The sequence below is a fragment of the Pocillopora verrucosa genome, chromosome 9, assembly GCF_036669915.1.
Source record: "Pocillopora verrucosa isolate sample1 chromosome 9, ASM3666991v2, whole genome shotgun sequence".
In the NCBI taxonomy this organism is placed as follows: Eukaryota; Metazoa; Cnidaria; class Anthozoa; order Scleractinia; family Pocilloporidae; genus Pocillopora; species Pocillopora verrucosa.
Window position 1 is genome coordinate 15,506,951 of NC_089320.1, and position 20,545 is coordinate 15,527,495.

The 20,545-nt window shown below is 36.3% G+C and overlaps 5 protein-coding genes across 6 annotated transcripts in view; 3 read left to right on the forward strand and 2 right to left on the reverse strand.

The window, feature by feature from the left end:
- Positions 1–44: 44 nt before the first annotated feature.
- Positions 45–2,557, forward strand: LOC131779412 (cystatin-B). The gene is made up of 3 exons (XM_059095963.2): positions 45–224; positions 1,310–1,411; positions 2,070–2,557. The coding sequence occupies exons 1-3, from the start codon at positions 159–161 to the stop codon at positions 2,196–2,198; spliced, it is 297 nt and encodes a 98-aa protein (XP_058951946.2). The 5' UTR covers positions 45–158; the 3' UTR covers positions 2,199–2,557.
- A 52-nt stretch (positions 2,558–2,609) lies between these two features.
- LOC131779430 (protein MIX23) lies at positions 2,610–7,972 on the reverse strand. The gene is made up of 5 exons (XM_059095985.2): positions 7,893–7,972; positions 6,529–6,654; positions 5,579–5,725; positions 4,734–4,793; positions 2,610–4,168 (listed from the first exon to the last, which is right to left on the reverse strand). The coding sequence occupies exons 1-5, from the start codon at positions 7,950–7,952 to the stop codon at positions 4,127–4,129; spliced, it is 435 nt and encodes a 144-aa protein (XP_058951968.1). The 5' UTR covers positions 7,953–7,972; the 3' UTR covers positions 2,610–4,126.
- A 96-nt stretch (positions 7,973–8,068) lies between these two features.
- Positions 8,069–11,455, forward strand: LOC131779423 (probable tubulin polyglutamylase TTLL2). Its single transcript, XM_059095973.2, has one exon. It carries the CDS (start codon positions 8,266–8,268, stop codon positions 10,375–10,377), a length of 2,112 nt encoding a protein of 703 aa, XP_058951956.2. The 5' UTR covers positions 8,069–8,265; the 3' UTR covers positions 10,378–11,455.
- A 420-nt stretch (positions 11,456–11,875) lies between these two features.
- On the forward strand, positions 11,876–18,418 carry LOC131780440 (cysteine and histidine-rich domain-containing protein 1). Its single transcript, XM_059097052.2, has 13 exons — positions 11,876–12,091; positions 12,660–12,709; positions 13,669–13,725; positions 13,859–13,945; positions 14,033–14,094; positions 14,421–14,527; positions 14,692–14,753; positions 14,837–14,907; positions 15,811–15,916; positions 16,068–16,093; positions 16,559–16,655; positions 17,183–17,245; positions 17,893–18,418. Exons 1-13 carry the CDS (start codon positions 12,016–12,018, stop codon positions 18,037–18,039), a joined length of 1,011 nt encoding a protein of 336 aa, XP_058953035.2. The 5' UTR covers positions 11,876–12,015; the 3' UTR covers positions 18,040–18,418.
- Positions 18,419–19,288: 870 nt separating this feature from the next.
- The window catches only part of LOC131780430 (uncharacterized), a 36,658-nt gene continuing 35,401 nt past the window's right edge, over positions 19,289–20,545 (reverse strand). For both annotated transcript variants that reach the window (XM_059097041.2, XM_066172662.1), the window contains one exon: positions 19,289–20,135. In XM_059097041.2, coding sequence (XP_058953024.2) covers positions 19,972–20,135 — 164 coding nt within the window. In that variant the 3' untranslated portion in view covers positions 19,289–19,971. The remainder of the gene's footprint in view (positions 20,136–20,545) is intronic.

Sequence of the window (20,545 nt, forward strand, 5' to 3'; positions counted from 1 at the left end):
GCCTCTCAGTCGTTCACTCAGGGTAGGTTACAAGGCAGGTTATTCGTACTGAAATCAGGTGACTGTCACCTGAAGTATTTGCAACATTTCTGTTTCGACATAGCCCTGTCGTGTCTTTAAGATCACCTGTAGTTTCGCGAGATTGATCTGAATACAAAATGGCTTGTGGTGCACCTGGTCAGGAAATGAAGGCTAATGAAGAAGTGCAAACGATTGTCAACGAGGTTTGTTTAGAACTCGTAACTGTAGCAAGCGCAAGTGCGTGACATACTTAGTTACTAACTTTATTTCTTCACATAGCGCATCTGAACAATACGTGTAGCTTGTTTCCTCTCACCATAAGAAGTTTGGCCGGACTACACCTCGCTAAAATACAAAGCAAAGCTTGATATACCACAGAAGCATGTCAAAAAGATAGGATTTGTAACAAATAACAGAAGTTTAGCTGAATTATCTACCAAGAAGTTAAAAAAATCATGCTACAGTTAAAAATAAATCTTAACTCAGAATTTGAAATCCCGAATGCGACGAGTGTGGGAGCAGTGATAGGTCTGTCAACCATGTTTTGCTTAAAGGAAAAATCTAAATGCATTAAGAGAAAAAACAGCAGTCTCTCATCAAGGATTTTCCTTGCCAAAACTAAAAAAGAAAAAAAAAATCCAAAAGATGAGTGCATCACCAAAAATCTCAACACCCCCCTCCTCACATAATGTAAGGTTAGATCTCATCATGGATCATGTTTCATGAAGGGCTGTGAAGGAGACCATCACTACTCATATTGCTTTCTCTGCTTCAGTGCAATCCTCCCAAGGCAGATCAATTAAACAACTTTAATTTTTCCTGCATATGAATTCATAGATATTCAGTAATTCTAAATCAGGTGTGTAGAAAAGTACTTATTGTATTTTTTCCAAAGTTCAAGGTAGCTCCCATACATTCTCAGTAAGTTGGCTTTTTGAGAAAAAAAAAAAACAGAAAAATGTAAACAAGGTTGAATTTATGAATGAATTTTTGAATGAATAAGTTAATTGATGTTGAAGTATTGTTTAATTTTGGGGCTTGTTTGAAGCCACATGTAAGGATTTTCGTCAGAGTAGCACTTTTTAATGATCCAATTCAGTCAGAGTTACCATAGGTCTGAATTTTAATTAAAAAAAAAGTTTTAAAATTTGTGCCATTTTGTCCTAACCACCCTTTATACACACAAACTTTGCAATTCATTAGAGGTGCTGGTCTGGAGAAACATAAGATTTGTCACCATTGTTAATAATGACTTATTTGTAAAATATGTGGTACTTCTTTTGTTAAGGTGAAGAGCCAAGCTGAGGCAAAAGCTGGTACAACATTTGATGAATTTAAAGCCATTTCTTATAGAACTCAACTTGTTGCTGGTACAAATTACTTTGTGAAGGTTTGTATTTGATAATTGTATAGATGTCATGCAATGTTAAGGCTTTCTATGCTTAAAATTATCACAGGTGGATTTATACTGATGGGAGGTTTTGAATGGTCCAAATAAGTCTCCCCTTCCCATAGGGGAGGCCAAGCAACCAAAGGATGAGGTACTCATCAGGGTGGGGTGGGTGGAAGTAGTTGTTTAGAGCCTAGCCCCTTATGAATCATCAAGAAAGATTTGATGGTAACAATGGGTATGCTGGATTCTGCGTGAAAAGGTTTGAAGTTGAGACCTGGTCAGCCATTGCGATGTGTTCTTGTGCAAGACACTAAACTCTTACAGTTCTTCTCTCTTCGCAGGATTATAGATGGGTACTCTCAAACTGTTAGTAAAACTTCTGAAGGGTAAACTGTAATTGACCAGCCTCCCATCCAAGGGGAGAAGCAATATTCCTAGTTACATAGTTAATCTTCTGAAAACTGGAATGAGCTCCTGCTGGATGGGTGCTGGGTAACCCTCCCTTGTTAAGAGACTCTAGCCCAAAAGCTAAGGCAGGTTTTTTAAGATCATTCATTTCAAAAAACTGTTTGTTTTATCTTTCTTTTCACATTTAAAATCAAAGTAGTAACCTAGAACCATCTTATTCCATGATAACCTCCATTTGTTTTTCCAGGTGAAAGTGGGTGACTTGTCTTATGTTCATTTGCGTATTTACCAAACTTTACCACATGCTGGATCAACACTTGAGTTAACAGCCATCAAAACTGAATTGTCAGAGGGAGACAGCCTGGACTATTTTTAAATTTAACTCATAATTCAGTTTTTTTTGACCAATTAGAATAATGGTAATTTAGTTAGATACCAAAGCATGTCAAAGTGCAATAATTAATTTTTCTGGATTTAATACCTTTTTTTCTTTTTTATTAATTTAATTTCTGAATTTAATACCTTTTTATGGCTGTTGGCACCTTATGCTTAACAGGTCACAGGACCTTACAGATGTAAACATACTTGAACCATAAATTTTTAATATCAATTCACTATTTATGTAATTGTGAAACTACTGCTGAATGAAGATGACAGACCATCAACATTTACATGTAGAGGACTTTACATGAACTCTCATCCTTTAGTTAATCAATAAACGTATCTGAATGAGAAGGAGATTATGTGTTTTGATAAGATAAGCAGATTTGGGATGGGTCAAAAAAGGCAATGTCTGCTCTCAAGCCTAGTGGCCCACTCTGCTGGAGCCTGTCCTGTTTTCTGTAGCATGTGACTGGATAGGATAATAGTCCATTACAGGTTTCCCTAATTTTACAGTTTGTGATTACCCTTTTGTATACTCCTGGGTGGAGAGCAGCACTGCAAGGGTCAACTATCCTTCCCAAGTACACAATGCCATGACCCAGCCTGAAGGTTTGAAATTGGTAAAGGTTCAAAACAGTCAATGAGTATCCTCTTTCTAATCCAGTGGACCCACATGTAGTTTACCAACCACTTAATTGATGTGATCTATAATTCAAGGTCTCCTTTAATGAAAATTGTTCCCACTGCGGAGAATGTGACCTGATGTAACTTGTGGAGAGCATGTTTAAGTTTCCTTTTCCCAATACCCCCCCTTAATGAGATAAAAGTCTCTCTCATAATGATGTTTGACCATGTGAGGAATCCCTTACTAATAACCAACTTATGACAATTGGTTGCAGTCTTTTTAACAAAGCCATTGACAAAAACACTATACTCAAAAGGGCATTTCTTATCAAACAATGGTAAATCAGAAAAATTGAAATATGTAATTACTGGTAACTTTGACTAATTAAAGACAACATAAGTAAAACATTATGCTGTACAAAATATTTATTTTAAATCGAATCTGTTTTAACAATTGGTGCATATCAATGAGCCATACAGAGAAGCAGCCAAGAAACAACTCCAATTAAGATGCTCTGAATGCTAACTCTGGTGAAGAAACACAGAGCATTATCAATATTATTATTTGTCTTTTTAATAGTTACCAAACAACCCAGGTTTCCATTGAGACTCATCAATTATGCATTATTCTAACAGCTTTTATTTTCTCCAAACTATCATTAGGGACCAGTGATCATGAACTCTGTGGTGCCCTCCCCCACAAGACTTTTTTCAATGATATTCTAAGGCCCAGAATTACACAATGCTTCAACCTCATCACTGTGATTAATAACTTACTTCACAATATTTTAAAATCACAAATTTGTGAAGAAGGCTAGTGATCAAATAAGTCATCTTAAACATAAGTCAATGACTAGAGTAATGAAACACCCAAGACTACCATAAACAGCAAAACAGTTAATTGTGAAGGTTTGTTTCACCATTATTTAAGTGCATTTGATACAAGTGCTTTGCTAGAAAGGACAGTATGGTTTGAATGCATCAACTGTGATCCTAGTTTAGAATTCAACAGACAACCATCGCTAATAACCAAAGGAAAAACTGCCAGAAAAACACAGGAAAATGGAAAAAGAAATATTTACAGGCTCTGTTTGATCAAGAAGTATGAAGAAAAAAGATAGACAACTGTGGTGCTTTGCTGTCTGTGTAGTCCAACAAAGTCAATAACCTTCACTGGCCCCTCTACCTAAACTGCAGTCCCACTGAGTAACAGAAACACCCATCAAATCAATACATACATGGAATAAGATACAAGTTAAAATCAACTGAATTAATTGTAATTGTATGTTGCAGACATCATTGTGGTTTGAAATACTTCCAGCATCGTCCATTAAAAGCCTGTGATGCAAAAACAAGAGTTAATATTAATTTTACAGTCAAAAACAGAAAGTCAAAAATGGGAAAATAGTTTAAAAATTTTATTAATATGACACCATGGTTTCGGGTGAGATGCTGGTAAACACATTTCCAATGGTGAAGCAAAGATATTGTTCAAGTATTACAAACAAAAACATTAGAAACTACAATGTCTTTATAATCATGACAGAAATAAAACTCATTCATCACTCCTATTCTAAAATTCTGTAATCTTGTTTACGTTCTTCCTTCAATATTTAACCCTTTACACCCTAACATCATTATGCATATTCTCCATACTGTTCTCTGTACATTTCCTAGGTTCTAACAGGGAGAATTTGTAAAACCATCAAGAGTTTTTTTGGTTGCTGATCATTTCCTTTATTCTCGTGACTTAAACCTTTAATTCAAGGGTGATATTGTAAGGAGAAATTAGAACCTTGTCACCCTTAGGGATTAAAGGGTTAAATGAATTGACAGACATCAATACTTCATTCTGTGCATGGAATGGAGCACAAGGTGCAAAAGACATCTTGTAAAAACCCACCTTAAGGGTCCTATTTTGTAAAACCTCTTCAACACTAAGTTCAGTTTGCATTAACCTAAGCTGTAAATGAACAGAAAAAGCCATGTAAGCGGGTAACAATCCTTCAAGGGTCTGATAGTGATCAGGCTTGTGTATAACCTCGCCCTCCAAAGATTTCATTATAAATTCTACTTACTGTCTGCAATTCAATACTTATGATGTTACTTTGGAGAATTTGGTATTGGATCAACTAATAATCACCTACTGATATCTTTCTTTCTTCTCATCTTTTGTCTGCTTGACACAGCATTGTTTTGGTAAGAAGAAATTCTGTTTTGGTCAGTCATGGTAGTTGAAGGGTTAATGACAGGAAAAACTGGAATATACCAACCAACTTTCAAGCTTCAACCCTCACTATCAATTGCATAGAGAGTATTTTCTCTCACACAGCAAAGAGCTCATCCAAATTAATTTGAAAAAAGTTGAATGTCCACTCAAGAAAAGAGTTAAAATTCCACAGGTATGGTTTGTATACTACGAGTAACAGGCTTTTAGCTGGATGATGTTGAGGAAAAATTATAGGGGGAGCAGGGATAGGATAGTAGTGAGAGCACTTGATTCACACTGCTGTGGCCTGGGTTCGATTCCCAAACTTGGCCTCACAGGTGGGTTTAGTTTGTTGTTGCTTCTCATCCCTGCTATCAATGGGGTTTTTCCTCTGGGTCTTTCGCTTTACCCCCCTCCATGAAAACCAACATTCAACATTCCAATATGACCTGCAAACAGTGGACTAAAAGAGCCACTTTATGGAATGTATGCTGCTAAATTCCCATTATCAAATTCCCACTCCTTCATATTGCTGTTACCTTTGTTTGTTCTTTTTTAAGATTTCTCATAATTTGACCATTCTCAGGGTTCTTTTCTGTTTCTTCTCTAAGTTGTTTGGTGTTTTCAGAAACTTCTGTGATGCATTTCTTTATGGCCTGATCTCTTGTCTTGTAACCTGACATCAACTTTAGATTAAAGAAAAAAAATGAAATAAAGTAGTAAAAATAATTCAAACTGAGTCACTCAAAGAATATGTACAATGTTGTCAGCGCTATTTCATCCATTTCTGAAAGCCTCATCACTTGGCCTTATTTAGGAACTTGCTGTGGGACTGAAAATGGGTGAGGACTTCTAAAAACAAACTTGGCCTCACAATCCATTTCAAATTGTTGCACCTTGGTCAGGTTACAACCAGATCAAGCTAAAACAGAACAATTTTTGTCACATAGTGCATCTCATAACCTTTCCATTGACAAGTAGTCTATGATGGTTATGCTTCAAATGGGATGTTAAACTAAACAATTTTTTTTCACAAAAAACAAGCAGAAGCTCTACGATATCCTTAATAGCAATTACACTAATGAGTGAGAAGCTACTGTTTTCAAGACAAATTAATAGCAATGATGGTAAAGATTAAGTAGACAATCTAATTAACATGGACCCTTCGGTATGAAGGGTTTTCATACAGAATTGTAGCAGAGGAAAAAGTGCAAAGTAACACAAGCATATTCTCCATCACATCTGCACAAAGAAAATCCCTCAGGATGTTAAAATATTCCTCTTAGAATTCTGGGTAGTAGGCAGACAAGTCTCCCATCTTTGGTGTTTACTAACAAAGTGCTTATAACCTCCTTGTTATTACAACAACTGAGTCAACCCAGGTATATCCTTGTAATCTTAATAAACTTACTGATCCAAACACTTAGGCCATTTTTTTTAAACAAGTTGATGGTTACAGCAATACACCTCGATATTGTTTCTTATTTACCTTATTATAAAGTTCTTGACATTTTTGTTCAGCATTGATTTCTCCAACAAAGGAATCTGTTGGAATACTTGTGTTTAACTTGTAAATGATTGTATCATCAACAAGTCTAAGAACCTTCAATGCTTCCTGCAACAAGACCAGGTAATAAAAAAAGTTATTTTATTTTGGCTTTTCTTCATGAGAGATCCATGGGCCTCATAGTCAACACACCATACTCTGGATACAAGTTCCTGCATCAAGCTCTGACCAAGTCATTTTAACCCTTTACATGCTAACATCAGTATGCATATTCTACATACTTATCTATGTACATTTTCTAAGGTGCTGACAAGGAGAATTTGTTTAACAATCAAGAGCATCTTTAGTTGGTGATCAGTTCCTTTATTCGTGTATCCTTTAGGTGTGATTCAGAGGTAATATTGTAAGGAGAAATTAGATGCTAGACACTGTTAACAGTTTAAGGGTTAAAAATGTTTTTATGGGGAAGACACTCCCCTCTAAAAGCATCTCCCTCCACTGAAGAGTACAAAATGCTGAAAGGTTAGTATTACATCCATGGAGAGAAGCAATTCTCTTGGTCACCTAAGGCTACAGAAATAAGCTCATTTTTCTCATAGTGATTGATCCATTTTGGTTCCTTTCCAGTAAATTTTTTTCATATCTGGTGCCAAAATGTGGTTGTTTCTCGTCTTAAATAGGGTCTGGGTTAGGGTTTGGATGTAGCAGATTAGTAGGAAAAATTTTGGTTACATTTCACAGGGCAACTTATCATGATATGGAGAATTTCCCTATGATAATGATTCCCACAATTTCTCTTTGGGCCTCTTTGGGAAAAGAACTCTGGTGGTATGGGACTACAAAGTAATAAGTTTTCTTGAAAATGGTAAATCTGCAATTGGGTAAGTTTGATTGGGTCTCTTCAAGTTAAAGGGTCCAAACAAACATGGCACTACCTTAGAGTCTGGTATATTGTGAGGATATCACAATTCCATAATCACACACCCTCTCAACAACCTCCGCCTCCACCCTCCCTCCTCCCCATGAAAAAAAATCTCAGTTCATGAACTGTATCCAGCAGTAGTCCAGATCCGTAGAACTCTTCAACCCTTCGTCTTTACCCTTTAATTTTGATCAGTTGCGGTTAACTGACAGAGAATGACAGTAAAATGCTATGCCTATCATAATTATAAATTTCGGGTAAGGCAGTTGACGAGATCGAGCTCTGGCCTCTTAAATATTGGACTACGTTGCCCAGCAATGCAACTGAATGCAAATGCACTGTTGCACTGTTTTTCAAACATTAACACCTTAACACAAACAATATTACAGCTGATGTATTTGAACATTACAGTAGGGTAAGCCACCTTGAATTCCCCAAAATCTTCGCATGACATCTGACTCAGCTCTTTCCCACCGGTAGCCATTTTAACACACGTGCAAAGTAGATGATCTGTTGGTTGTTAAATGAACGAGATACTGATCCGCTGACTAGGTGATATCTTGAAAAAAGTTACGTCACAAAGTTCTTATCACCTGCCGGTACTCGAAAACGACTTCCCGAAGTTTAATATTTAATAGATCAACGCAAAAATCTCGAAATAATGGCTTGATGTCTGATTGCCATATTGTCTTTTAATCATTGCTCTCTGCTGTCAAAAGAACAGTTATGAAAACTTACCATCAGATTTTGATCCTTTGAGCTTAAGGCCTTGAAGATTTTGATGGAATTATTAACTGATGGCGTCCGTTGTATTCCGGCTTTGTGACAAAGCGCCGGATATTCTTAGAGAAGTTTGTTTGGAACGTGGATGGGAAGAATACGACGAAAGTAGAAGTGAATCGAATGGCGAGTGGAACTTGTGGTGGAAAACTCAGGGCTTTACTTCAGGCGAATTCGAACACTGTCGTCCCTGGCAACGCCTGAACCACTTCCCAAAATCGACAAATATCACAAAAAAAGATGGTTTAGCCAGAAATCTTCGGCGAATGAGAACGTCCTATGGAGGCTCTATGTTTGAGTTTTTCCCACAAACATTTATTCTGCCTAATGAGTATAGAAAGTTTGTTGCAGAATTCTCTAAGCAAGATGGCAGCCAAACATCCAATTACTGGATTTGCAAGCCGACTGAGCAGTCATGTGGGAGAGGTATTTTTATTTTTCAAGATCTACATGATCTCACTTATGACTGTGCTGTTGTTGTGCAAAAATACATTATCAAACCATTTCTTATCTCGGGTTACAAATTTGATTTGCGTTTGTATGCAATAGTAACATCATATCATCCTTTCCTTCTTTACATCTATCATGAGGGTCTTGTGCGGTTTAGCACAGAAAGATTTGATTTGTCCTCACTTGACAATCGCTTTTCGCATCTTACGAACACCAGTATTAACAAAACTGGACCACAATATTCCGCAGAAAAAGAAAGCATTGGAACTGGTTGTAAGTGGACACTGAGTAAACTGCGTCATTTCTTTCACAAACATAACATTGATGATCGCCTGTTATGGCACCGCATTACATCTATTATAATCATCACACTGCTTTCACAAATGCAAGACATACCTAGTAATAGTTCAAACTGTTTTGAGCTATTTGGCTTTGACGTTCTCATTGATGAAAAATTAAAGCCATGGTTATTGGAAGTGAATTTCTCACCAGCACTTGGTAATGATTGCAGTCAAGATGAGATAGTTAAGAAACCATTGTTGAATGATATTTTGGAGAGCCTAAACTTTACTGAGGTGGACATCAAGAGAGGGGAAACAGAAAGAGGAAGTAATTCAACCAGACAAAAGGGGTTGAAATTAAGCAGTGTAAAAAGTGGCACAGCAAGAAATGGTAAAAGCCTGTCCTCAAAATCCAAAATTGGCTATGATCTGTCTTCACTGGAAGCAGAATGCAGATTTAAGCAACATGCTGACTTTGTCAAGAAGCCAGTTTCAGATGCAAAAAAGCAGTATGCTCACATGGGTCTTCAAAATCAAAGGCCAAGCTATCTTCGAAGACAGAAAAGTGATGTTACTCTGTCTGTTTTCAGCAAAAATGACAAAGCAGCAAACTGCAATCACAACAGCAAACTACCATCCTCCAAGAGCAGTGTTTGTTGTAATAGAAGATTCAGCACTTCAGAGTATTTTGTCAAAGCTGGAAAAATCAACTGCAATGGACCTGATCAAGATGAAATGAACAAAAACACAGTGGCATCATGTGATGACATTGGTTTTCAAAGTAACCCCGATTGTGCCACATTTGCAGAAGAAAATCTTTCACTTTCCACAGATCCAACAAAAGAAGTTGAAAAAAGTTGCACAGAAGGTGAACAAATATCTTCTTTGTCAACAGTGAGAGGTCAAACTGAAAGTCAGACATCTCTACATTTATCTCAATTTGCAAACAAGAGCAACCAACTGCCTCCTCACTTGCGCTTTCGTCGATCCTATTCAGAAGCATCATCACTTAACTCTCCTCAGTTGGTTGATATCCAGAGTTTGTCCAACAGAAGTCAAAAAACCTTGCATCACATTTCCTCAAGGTACTCAAGGCACCCTACAGGGAGAACTCCTAGAAACAAAGCAACTTCGGTCATTGTGAAACTTCAGCCTAAAATTGGTAATTGCATCCTTGCCTTTCCTTTTAATGAAGTGACACATAAAGCCAGTAAGGGGAAGCTAGAGCAGAAGATAGTTGTTACAGAAATCAGGAAAATGTTGAAGGAAATAAGTAATGACATAAAATCAACACCACTTCTAACCAATGAGGAATCACTGGATTTACAAAAACCATTTTGGGGGTATAGGTTAAAATTCAATACCTTTTATAGCTCCTTACTACCAGATGTTCAGTAAGAAGTTTCCTCTTTGTTTTTCATTTTCTTGGAGAGTATTGGTGTTTAAGCTATAAAATTATTTTTTGAAGATGGTAATGTTTGTTAGGATTACTTTTTGTGGGGTTTAAAATGCAACAATTATTATTATGCCAATAATTTGAATTAATTTTTGAGAGAAAATGGCGACATAATTAAACTGCACCCTTTAATAAAAAAGAAGGTTGATAAAGAAAAAGGTTTAATTTCAAAATACTTCATTTGGAAGGTTTAATTTATTTTGGTGAATGAGAGCTTTGAATTAATAGCTTAATGAATCAAACACAGAAGCATTAGGTTACTTGGAATCACACACCAAAAAAATACAATGTATTTTGATATTAAATAACTTAAATAAAAATAGCTTTTCTTTTTTTTTTTTAAAAGGAGAAACAGATAGTACATGAAAGAATCAAAAGTGAACAAGTTTAAAAATGTGTTGCTATAAACTGCAACATTCATGTGAATTTCAAAAATGCATTCCCAATTCAGTTTTCCATAATGTATTTCATTGGCTTATGATCTCCTTTGTAAACTTGCCAGTGTGCAACATTGCATCATCTGTAATAGGTGCCTTATCAACCTTTTCACACCCAGAAGTGACCAAGAGGTAATTTCTCCTTACAATATCAATATACTATTCAGCAGAGAGGTGTTTAGCATAAAGAAAAATATCAACAAGGACATACTCTTTGATTAAAACAAAAATCTCAGAACTGACATATTATAAAATGTATGGAGGTAGAGAAGAGAATTTCTCTGGAGAACTGGGGAGTGAAAGGGTGTAACCTGCGTACTAATGATTTTGGTTAATTCACATGAGGAATGATTTTGACAATGAAAAGACTTTTCTCATGCATGTGTGCTCTCTTGCATGAATCTTGTGTGCCTTCTCATTGCCTGCCATGGAAGTTGCAAATTGTGTTAAATTAGAGAATTCTGTTCCACATTGGTAAAAGTGCTGATGGGAAAATTGTGATATGATGGAGAAAAACAACTCCTAGCATGATGTGATACAGTGTGATTTGGAGTGTTAAAAAATAAAGCATTAATTTCAAAAATTTGATACACAACTCTGTTTTTTTACCCATCTCTCAACTCACTTCCCATTTAACAATTACTCCCTCTCACACAAAAATGTTATCAGGAATCTTTTTTGGCTGTAATGCTAGTAAAAGTGGCTTTCCACAATTTATTTAATCATTTGTCACAGTCAAATCAATTCTTAATTTATTACCTGTGGGGATGTGGGGAGGGGTTTGGGGGATGAATCCTTTAGGCAATTTTTCAGGATAGTCTACCTTGGGGCTGTACACCCCTCCCCAACACCCCACCAGATTTCAGAAATGAGAAGTAATCTGCCTTAACATGTTCCTTATGGCTGATGAAATCATTTTTTGAAATTATTTAAGCTGGGGAAGGAGTTTACCTGAAGGAAAGGATTGAAGAATATTCTTGAGGTCCCATGAGTGTATCCGCGTTGTTTGGAAGTGTGCTTGTCAGCGGTTACCAGTTTAGCACATGTGATTCATTTCTGAATGCTCCTTCCACCGGCCTATTTCGAAGATCAGAGGGAATATCTGCCATCTTTGCCTGTAGCATTTAAGGTATTACTGAAATAATGTCGACAGATCAACTGCTTCTATGTTACAATAAGGGTTGTGGAAAACAATACAAAGACGACGAAAATGGAGAAGGTAATTATTGTTCGTTGGACAGTTGACAAGCCAAGTAGGAAGTGTCTTGTCGTTTGTGTGATACTCAAAACTTTACAAATTTTTTCCCACTCATTCAATAATGTCGACTATTCCTTAATCTACTTTTTCGATCAATTTTAAAAGTGATTTATATATTTTCTATTGTGATTTTGTATATATTTGGAGCGATCTTCAGCCTTTTTGCTATCCGACAGTTATATTGTATTTTACATACGCAATATGCGTACCACTATGCGTGTTTGTCCAGGATGTACCCAAATAGCATTGGTTAAAAGTAAAACGTTTAACGGCATTTTTGAAATCGAAGAAAACTATACATAGCAATAGTTGACCAAACAACATGTTAAATCTCCCCAAGCTGCAAAAGTGACAACCCAAATGGCCTCTTAATCAAGCTCGTATTAACTCTTTTTATTTTATGACACAGGTTATTTTAGTTTTGGTTATAACTATAACACTTGTTTAAGCTTGTATAGAGATATTTTTTTTTCTTTTCTGATATTATCCTGAATGTCTGTTGTAAAGAGGTGATATTATTGTTTTACAGATGTGTGTTTACATCATCCAGGCTGTCCAGTATTTCATGATGCTTTGAAGGTTAGACAGTACGTTTATATTGCAAGATTCTCCAGGATAAATCATTGTATACCTGAGAGGGTTATTTGTAATTCAGTTTTGCATTCCTAACTAATGTCAACCCTCTTTTTGTCACCATCTCTCATAAGCAACCACCTCTAGTAAGCAACCACTCTTAGGGTTGTTTGTTAACAATTTTTAATTTTTTTAACCTCCCATAGACGACCACTCGACAGACAATTGGCTTTATCTCTCACAAGTAGAAACTGAAAATTGTTTTCAACAGATGTTGTAAAAGTGGAGCTACTGGAAGTGTTTTTCAAAGTAGCTTTTAACAACATGAATAAAGCATCGGAAGAATTGATAAAATACAGATGCATATTTAATCACTTGTTGGAAAAAAAACTCTGATCTTGTGAACACTAGACATGTATGTGCATAACTGTAGGTTTAGATAAGCTCTGGCACAAGTATCTGGTCACCACATGCAAATTACCCAAATTTTAGACCCCCTGTGGCATGACCTCTGGTAAGCAACCACCTCCTGTGAGCAACCAGCCAGACTTGACATTTCAGGTGGTCCATTACAGGAGGTTCCACCATAGTAAGCTTGCTTATTAACTGTCTACTCCCATGAGTAACCAAGGCAGTATTTCTGTTAACAATATCAAACAGACAACAAGAGAGAATAAATTGAATTATCAGTTATGAGATTCATAGGTGATCCAGAACCAAATTCTCCAAACTAACATCATATGTATTTTAAGACAGACACTAAGGAGAATTATTAATGAGATCTGAAAGTGAAAAGGATTAAATGTTGTTAGTTACATCTACTTTGACAATAGGGCCATTTGCAAACAACAAATAAAAAAAAAAGAGTGTATTGGATACAGGTATGAGATATGTGGTGATCATAGTCTGAAAGAACTGAAGAAAAAAAAGAAAAGATGACAAAAAGAATTTGCTTTGATTTGAAGGGCTGGTCCTGTTGCAAGAGAAGAGTTACAGATTTTACAGAATTCTTGAACATTAAGGTAAGTTAAGATAATCATGGTTTATGTTTTGTTCTGGACATTTATTAATGGAAACTGGCATAAGAACCCAAAATGTGGCAAACAAATTATGTAAACATGGAACAGATTTTTTAACATATTTTCTTTCTACTAGGGTTGCACTAAATCGTGTCATAGTAATGTGAAACCTCCAGAACCAGAAAAACCAAATAAAGATGATAAGGCTCTTGGACTTGATGAGGTGAGTTTCAACGACTGCTTTTCAGGGCTGGGTTTTTATGATTCCATTGTGTCTTTATTAACATATAATGGTACCCTTTATTTTCAGGTGATTAAAGTTGAACCACCTAAACGAAAACCAATACCAACTGAACCTGCAGAAAGACCAAGGTATATTTGTACCAACTCAATGCTGCAGCTTTGATTTTTAATGTCATTTACCATGCCCTCAAGCTGCTATAGAGTTCCTTGTTAATTAGTCACTAGAATTTTTGTTGGATAAAGATAACATCTTCTACCTGATAAGCTTGAGTATTCTCATTACCAATTTGCCAGATAATGTATAGAAATAATTGGGAGAAGTTACATGTTGATCACTTCTGGGAGTTTAAGAGTTGAAATGGGAATGAAAAAGGTCTTTCTCTTTATTTTTTTTACAACAAAGTTTACCCAAAGTGTTCATGTTTTACATAATACTGTCAATGTTCTTGTTTCAGTGATGACCTCCCTAAAATAAAACTTAAAATGACAGTAGCAGATTCTTTGAAGAAAGCCTTGGTAAAACTTAAAGAACAAGAAAAGGATAAAACTGGAGTTTGTGAATGTAAGTGACTTAAAAATGTTTTTCAGATAATGAGACTAACTGGGAAAATGAATTTATGGTGTAAAAGTTGTATAGCATGAGAATATTGTGTAAGTGTATAAATGCCATTAAAGGGTGTTTGAAAGTTGTGGCTGACCTTGGAAACAAGGATTGTTTCATTTTAGGTAGTGAAACTGATGGCGGAATTAAACCTGGAACAACTTGCAAGAACAGTGGATGTACTACAGTAAGTTTTTCAGATTTACTGGTGGGATAAGTCAACCTTTGAAACAGATTTCTAACCCTGTTATTTGTTGTGCTATTTTTCAGTCATATATCGATGAAAGTACAAATGATGATAAGTGTTGGCATCATTATGGAGTACCAGTGTTTCACGAAGGGTAAGGAACTGTCAACTTTGATAGACAAAATTAGTTTTAAATTGTTCTTAACTCTCCTGTGTTTTTCTACCCTAGGAAATGATTGCACAGCACTTTTTTCCTATTAACCCTTTAGGTCCTGAGAGTGACTAGCATCTAATTTCTCTTCACAATATTACTCTGATCTAATATTAGTTATGAAGAAAAAGGAAATGACTGCCAACTTAGGAAGCTTTCAACTGTTAAACAAATTCTCCTCATCAGCACCATTGTGAATGTAATGAGAACAGTATGGAGAATGTGCATACTGATGTTAGGGTGTAAAGGGTGAAGGGCAATTCTCTACATAGTCAGGGAATCAAAACATTTTGACAACAACTCATGTTGAGAGAAATGGCTGCTTGGCCACTATTGCTCAGGGCTTTGGATCAAAAGATTTGAGTTTAGACTGGATCACTTCCATGTGTTCTTGGGCAAGGCATCAGACATTCACAGTACTTCTCTCCACCCAGGAGAATAACCAGTTCTGGAAAACTGTCAGGGAATAAGGACAAAATTCTAGGGAGAGTCCTGAAGATGGACTTGTTTTATTTCCTGTCTCTTTGTACCTGGACTCAACTTGCCCTTTCACCCTCTTGAATGCCTAGCGAGTAATTTTGCTTTCAAAATGTCAATACATTATCCAACAGTAAAGGTGACGAGAAGAAAGAAAAATATCAATGAGGGAATATTGTTTGATTTAGCATCAAATTCTCACAGATATAATGGTAAGAAATGTATGGAGGAAAGAGAGGAGAATTGATAATGAGATCTTGGAAGTGAAGAATTAAACTTCAGCGGTATGAACCCCAGGGTTCATAAGGATTGACTTTACCTTAACACATTTGTTGACAAGGAGTACAATACACTTTCGACTGTTTTCAGGTATAAATTTTGGTCTTGTTGTCGGAAACGAACAACAGACTTTGATGAGTTTTTGAAACAGGAAGGATGCACCTCAGGGTCTCACAGATGGGAACTAACAGAAGAGGTAGGTGACATCCAAATTGATGTGTTTGTTGTAATTTTTGCTGTGCAAGGTCCATTCATGAGCTGTAATGGACAAAATATTATGAAATACTTATATTTAGCATCATACATACATTTTGATTTTTATCTTATTGATGTATTTTTATTTGCAGGAGAAAGAGAAAAGAGTATTATGTCGGTAAGATTTATTAGTAACTTTCAAGCTCCCTTAAGATCAACCAAATTTAAATCTCTTTGCTCCCCTTTGTCAGCACTATTTAACTAATGCATTCACTTTAGTCGCTTTTCAAACTTTTTATAACATCTACTTGTACAAAACTCTGATAGAAATTAGTGCAAATACTACTCTGGGTGTGTTTTCAAATACAAAACCTTTGGGTACAAGGGATTGTAAATTCATAACCCTGAGCAGAGGGGCACCGTATGCATAAATTTGCAGTGGAGCTAAAAGAAGATTGTTTTGGTCATGTTTACAACCCTTTTACTCCTTTTGTTATTACACTAATGGGCAGACAGATGATGAGAGGTAAGTAAATTACAGAAACTGAAATTTGTTATTAGTTGGGAGACAGTTTAAATCCTGGGAATGGATCATTTATGAAAGAATTCCTACACCAACCATAGATTTGTGTTCTTTCCTCAGGTATGATTGGTACAAGATGGGAAATTTTATTGTCATTTCAGTATTTGCCAAGCTAAGTGATCCTCAACAAACTTTTGTAGAAGCAAATAAAACAGTTGTAAGTTGAAAATATGTCCAAATATATAGGTCACTCCACATAACAATATGGACTAGTGATAATTAACAAGACAAACTGCACCTTACACACTGACTTCCCAGTAACTGTGAAGAGCAGCTACCCTCTTCCAACTATCAGCCGCCAGATAATGTTAAATGACAGGCAACCAAATTCCCTGTGTTTACAACACTTTGCTGACAAGAAACTGTTCTACTCACATTACCATTATACCTTGTGAATAAGTGCCCATGCTGTGAATAAGAACCTTCCTTACAGATGAGAGCCCACTCCCTTTGACAATGTAAAACAAGCACCACCCTCCTCCCTCACTTTCTTAAATTGTAAGGATACAAAGAAACCCTTTCCTATTTACAACTTTTAAGCCTTACCTTAAGCAGAATCAGTATAGGAGAATTATAAGCCCCCTACCTCCAACAAGGGCCCCCTTTTTTTAGCTGAAATTTTGAATAAGTGCTCAATTGCAAAATGCAGTAACTGAAAAGCACAATTATTTATTTTTACTTCAGGTTAAAGCCCATGTGGTGTTTGGGGGTTCAAATATATTTGAACTTCAGCTCAATCTTCATGGGGTAAGTTGTAATTTAAAATTACTTTGGAAAAGTTGGCTTGGAAATCCAATATACAAAAAATCAAATCAGTGTTGTAGCAGTTTTTAAAATGAATTATTATATTGGTATTCATATCTGTTAGATCCTTTTGGGATTTGTATTTTTCAAGGTTGTTTTAGATTTAAAGTTAATATGTTAGGGCCATATGGGAGAAAACAATATTCTATTATAACAATATGCTCTCTTGAATTTAAGTGTGTGTTGGATGTTTATGTTGGAATGTTTATTTCTTGGCAGTCAGTGTTGTTGCCATTTCAGCTCACCAGTATCAATTCAAATCTCGTTGTTTAAGTTGGTGCTGTACAGTTTCCTGACCAACAACAGTATGAGTGCAGTTTATCAAAACCCAATGAAATCCCTGGTTACCCTAACATACTTGCCAGACAGACTTTCAGATAAGCAGACAAGTAGGAAACATTTACATCAATGTTAGTATTTAAGCAACTGCACACCCAGCCCTCCCTGATCCAACAAGTCAACTGACAACAAGTGAGAGTTAATTTTGGTTTGTGGGAGGGGTGGGTGCATAGTTGCTTACTTACTGACATTGATCAAAACATTTCTAGTTGGAAGGAGTTAAATCTTATCACTATGGTTTCTTTTTAAAGGTGATTATTCCAGAAAAAAGTTCAGTGATGTTATCCCAGACAAAGGTGGAGATAAAACTACGAAAAGAAGATATTGGAAACTGGCCTTCTCTGGAACTAAAGAAATCCACGGAAGAAATCCCAGCGAAAACGGAAGAGTCAAAATAAATTCAACTTTCACAATGCGTAACACAAAATACAAATAACAGATAGCTACATCAAACTACAAGTATCACAAACGTTTTCCTGTGCGTAGCAATTTTTCTTGTAGTTTTAGAATCTCTTAAGGTCCTTATTTAATCTTCTTCCTGCTCGCTTTTGAAAAAAAGAAAAAGGATAACAAAGAGAGGAGACATTGCAGTGCAATGATTATTTGGTTATTTCGCTATTGATTTTCTTTGACAAGACACCACGTGAGCCATTGAACTCTTTTTTAATTAAGCTGAGGAACTGGCAAAAATAGTCCGACAAAAGCATTGTCATTAGAACAGATATGCTGCCTTTTTTGTTGGCAATATGGTAATAAAGAAATTGGAACTGATTGTGACGGTTGTTTAGGCAGCTGTTCTTTCTCCTTTTGCCGAAATGGCACCCGAATCGCACGCGCTACTTGCTTCAGCAATGGTACCCTTGCTCGTCAGAGGGCGTTACCACAAGGATGCACTAGTTAAGGCAATACTACCTACTGGTCAATTGAATATTTGTTTCGCTCCCAGTTAGTTGCATAAGCACGTCACCTACGCCTAAACAACCTATTTGCGTAACCTGCTGTAAACATAAGTGAACTCTTATTTGGTAATTTTTGGTATAATCCTCAGACCAACACTACAAAAATGTTTCACCCACAGCTAGTGCAACTGCAGTTTTAATTAGAGTGCTATAGAGCGGAAAATGTATATTAAGAAATTCAATTGTTGCTGTTGTCTTAAACGTTATCCCGAGTCCTTTTGAAATAACTGCTGACTTGGCGAGCGGAAAGATGAGAAAGATCCTATCAGCTGATTTGCTTCTCATTTTAGCCAGGGTGGAGAGAGGTTCCTCTCTCTGCCCTATCATTACAGTCCCCGTTTCCCCCCAACAAAATAAGTTTTCCGTCAGTTAAGAACCAAAACAGACACAATCAGGTCTAAAAACGATGTAAACTACGAAAAACACAACTTCCGACAGCTTAAGGAAAAATTTCAAGTTCGCGTTTTGATACTGCGTTTGTAGAGGGTGATCAGAAAGGGAAAGCTGATCCGATGGTCAAGGCTCTACTACTTTAAGGTAACTTTTTGGTCCCAAGCGTGACCAACCGAAAACGTTCCTTCGCGAGTGAATTGTCTTTCCGCGATCGACTGTTACTGTGCCAGATTCACAATTTTATTGTATCTGTAACTGAGCATTCCCTGAAAACAGTGAAACACCAACAATGTAGCACCATTTCTGCCTAAATTTATTCCAAATCCCTTTTAAGAAGCTCCTCGACATAATGGCACAATTAAATTAAGGTACGTCAGTCAGTTTACTTCACCGGAGCACTTCTAAGAATACTTAAAAAACAACGGAACATTTTGTGTTCCTCTAACTACCAACACTTTCATAATCTGAGAGGTACTTAAATTTGTACTATTACACGAATGGAAGCACATACCGTTCATTTATTAAGATAAAAAGTTAATTTAAACCGAGACCTAGCACATAAAACTTTTATGATTAATAACTTATTCGTCTTAAGCCTCAAACACATTTATATATTAATATTACGTGACATTCATTGAGAAAATAAATTAATAACATTGATAATATTGGCGCGTAGATAACAAATAAATATCCCAGTACCAACGACATAAATGTCCTCTTGGCTTCGACATTGAGTAAAGAACTTTTTTACGTTTTCTCACTTTTTTATTCTTCAATCTACGAACACTTTTTCTCTAACACGTTAAAATCTAAATTGAAAACCTCCTGCTCGAATTCGAAAGAGATAAACTATTTTCGTGATAAATTTTAAACTAAATTACGTTAAAAGGACAATCTGTTTAGAGGGTAAAAACAGCCCGTTGCAACCTTGCTTAGGTGACGGCAAAGAATTGCTGGGCGATTTTTGTTAAACTTTTTTTAAGCAGACGCTTTTATTCCAGAGGGGCGGGGTTGAATAACATGTATCTGTCCCCCCGGACCCGCCAATGAGGTTTCACCCATCAAATCAAGGTCAATTTGACGAGCCGCTTGTCGTCCTTCAGATATGGCTGTCACAATCAGTGACTGACCGCGGTGACAATCTGAAGAAAGGAAAACAAAAGTTAACCCTTTGACTCGAAGAGTGGCTTGCATACAACTTTTACAAATTGTAAATTTCACCCCTAAATCAAACCTTAAGGTCATGAGAATAAAGGAAATTATCACCAACTAAAGAAGCTCTTGATTGTTACACTTTCTCCGTGTCAGCACCTTGAGAAATTTATAGAGAACAGTATGGAGAGTATGCATACTGATGTCCGACTGAAAAGGGTTAATTCATAAATATTCGATACGTCAGCCCTAGAGCGTAACAGAAGACGACGTCAAAATCATCTAAAAAGTAAAAACATCAGTAATGCGCCTCATGTGTCACGTTTTTGTTCTCACCACATTTTGACCTCCTCTGCGTTCTCTTACAGGACAGACACAGGGCAAAATGGAACAATTTGTT

What these genes read in the sequence shown, in the direction of transcription:
- LOC131779412 (XM_059095963.2), top strand. Translation starts at nt 159, where the DNA reads ATGGCTTGTGGTGCACCTGGTCAGGAAATGAAGGCTAATGAAGAAGTG. An exon ending in TGCAAACGATTGTCAACGAG is followed by an intron (nt 225 to 1,309) that starts GTTTGTTTAGAA and finishes TCTTTTGTTAAG; the next exon opens with GTGAAGAGCCAAGCTGAGGC. An exon ending in GTACAAATTACTTTGTGAAG is followed by an intron (nt 1,412 to 2,069) that starts GTTTGTATTTGA and finishes TTGTTTTTCCAG; the next exon opens with GTGAAAGTGGGTGACTTGTC.
- LOC131779430 (XM_059095985.2), bottom strand. Translation starts at nt 7,952, where the DNA reads ATGGCTACCGGTGGGAAAGAGCTGAGTCAGATGTCATGCGAAGATTTT. An exon ending in AAGATTTTGGGGAATTCAAG is followed by an intron (nt 6,655 to 7,892) that starts GTGGCTTACCCT and finishes GTCTTGTTGCAG; the next exon opens with GAAGCATTGAAGGTTCTTAG. An exon ending in TTAAAAAAGAACAAACAAAG is followed by an intron (nt 4,794 to 5,578) that starts GTAACAGCAATA and finishes GTTCATTTACAG; the next exon opens with CTTAGGTTAATGCAAACTGA.
- LOC131779423 (XM_059095973.2), top strand. Translation starts at nt 8,266, where the DNA reads ATGGCGTCCGTTGTATTCCGGCTTTGTGACAAAGCGCCGGATATTCTT.
- LOC131780440 (XM_059097052.2), top strand. Translation starts at nt 12,016, where the DNA reads ATGTCGACAGATCAACTGCTTCTATGTTACAATAAGGGTTGTGGAAAA. An exon ending in GATGGGAACTAACAGAAGAG is followed by an intron (nt 15,917 to 16,067) that starts GTAGGTGACATC and finishes TTTTATTTGCAG; the next exon opens with GAGAAAGAGAAAAGAGTATT. An exon ending in TAGAAGCAAATAAAACAGTT is followed by an intron (nt 16,656 to 17,182) that starts GTAAGTTGAAAA and finishes TTTTTACTTCAG; the next exon opens with GTTAAAGCCCATGTGGTGTT.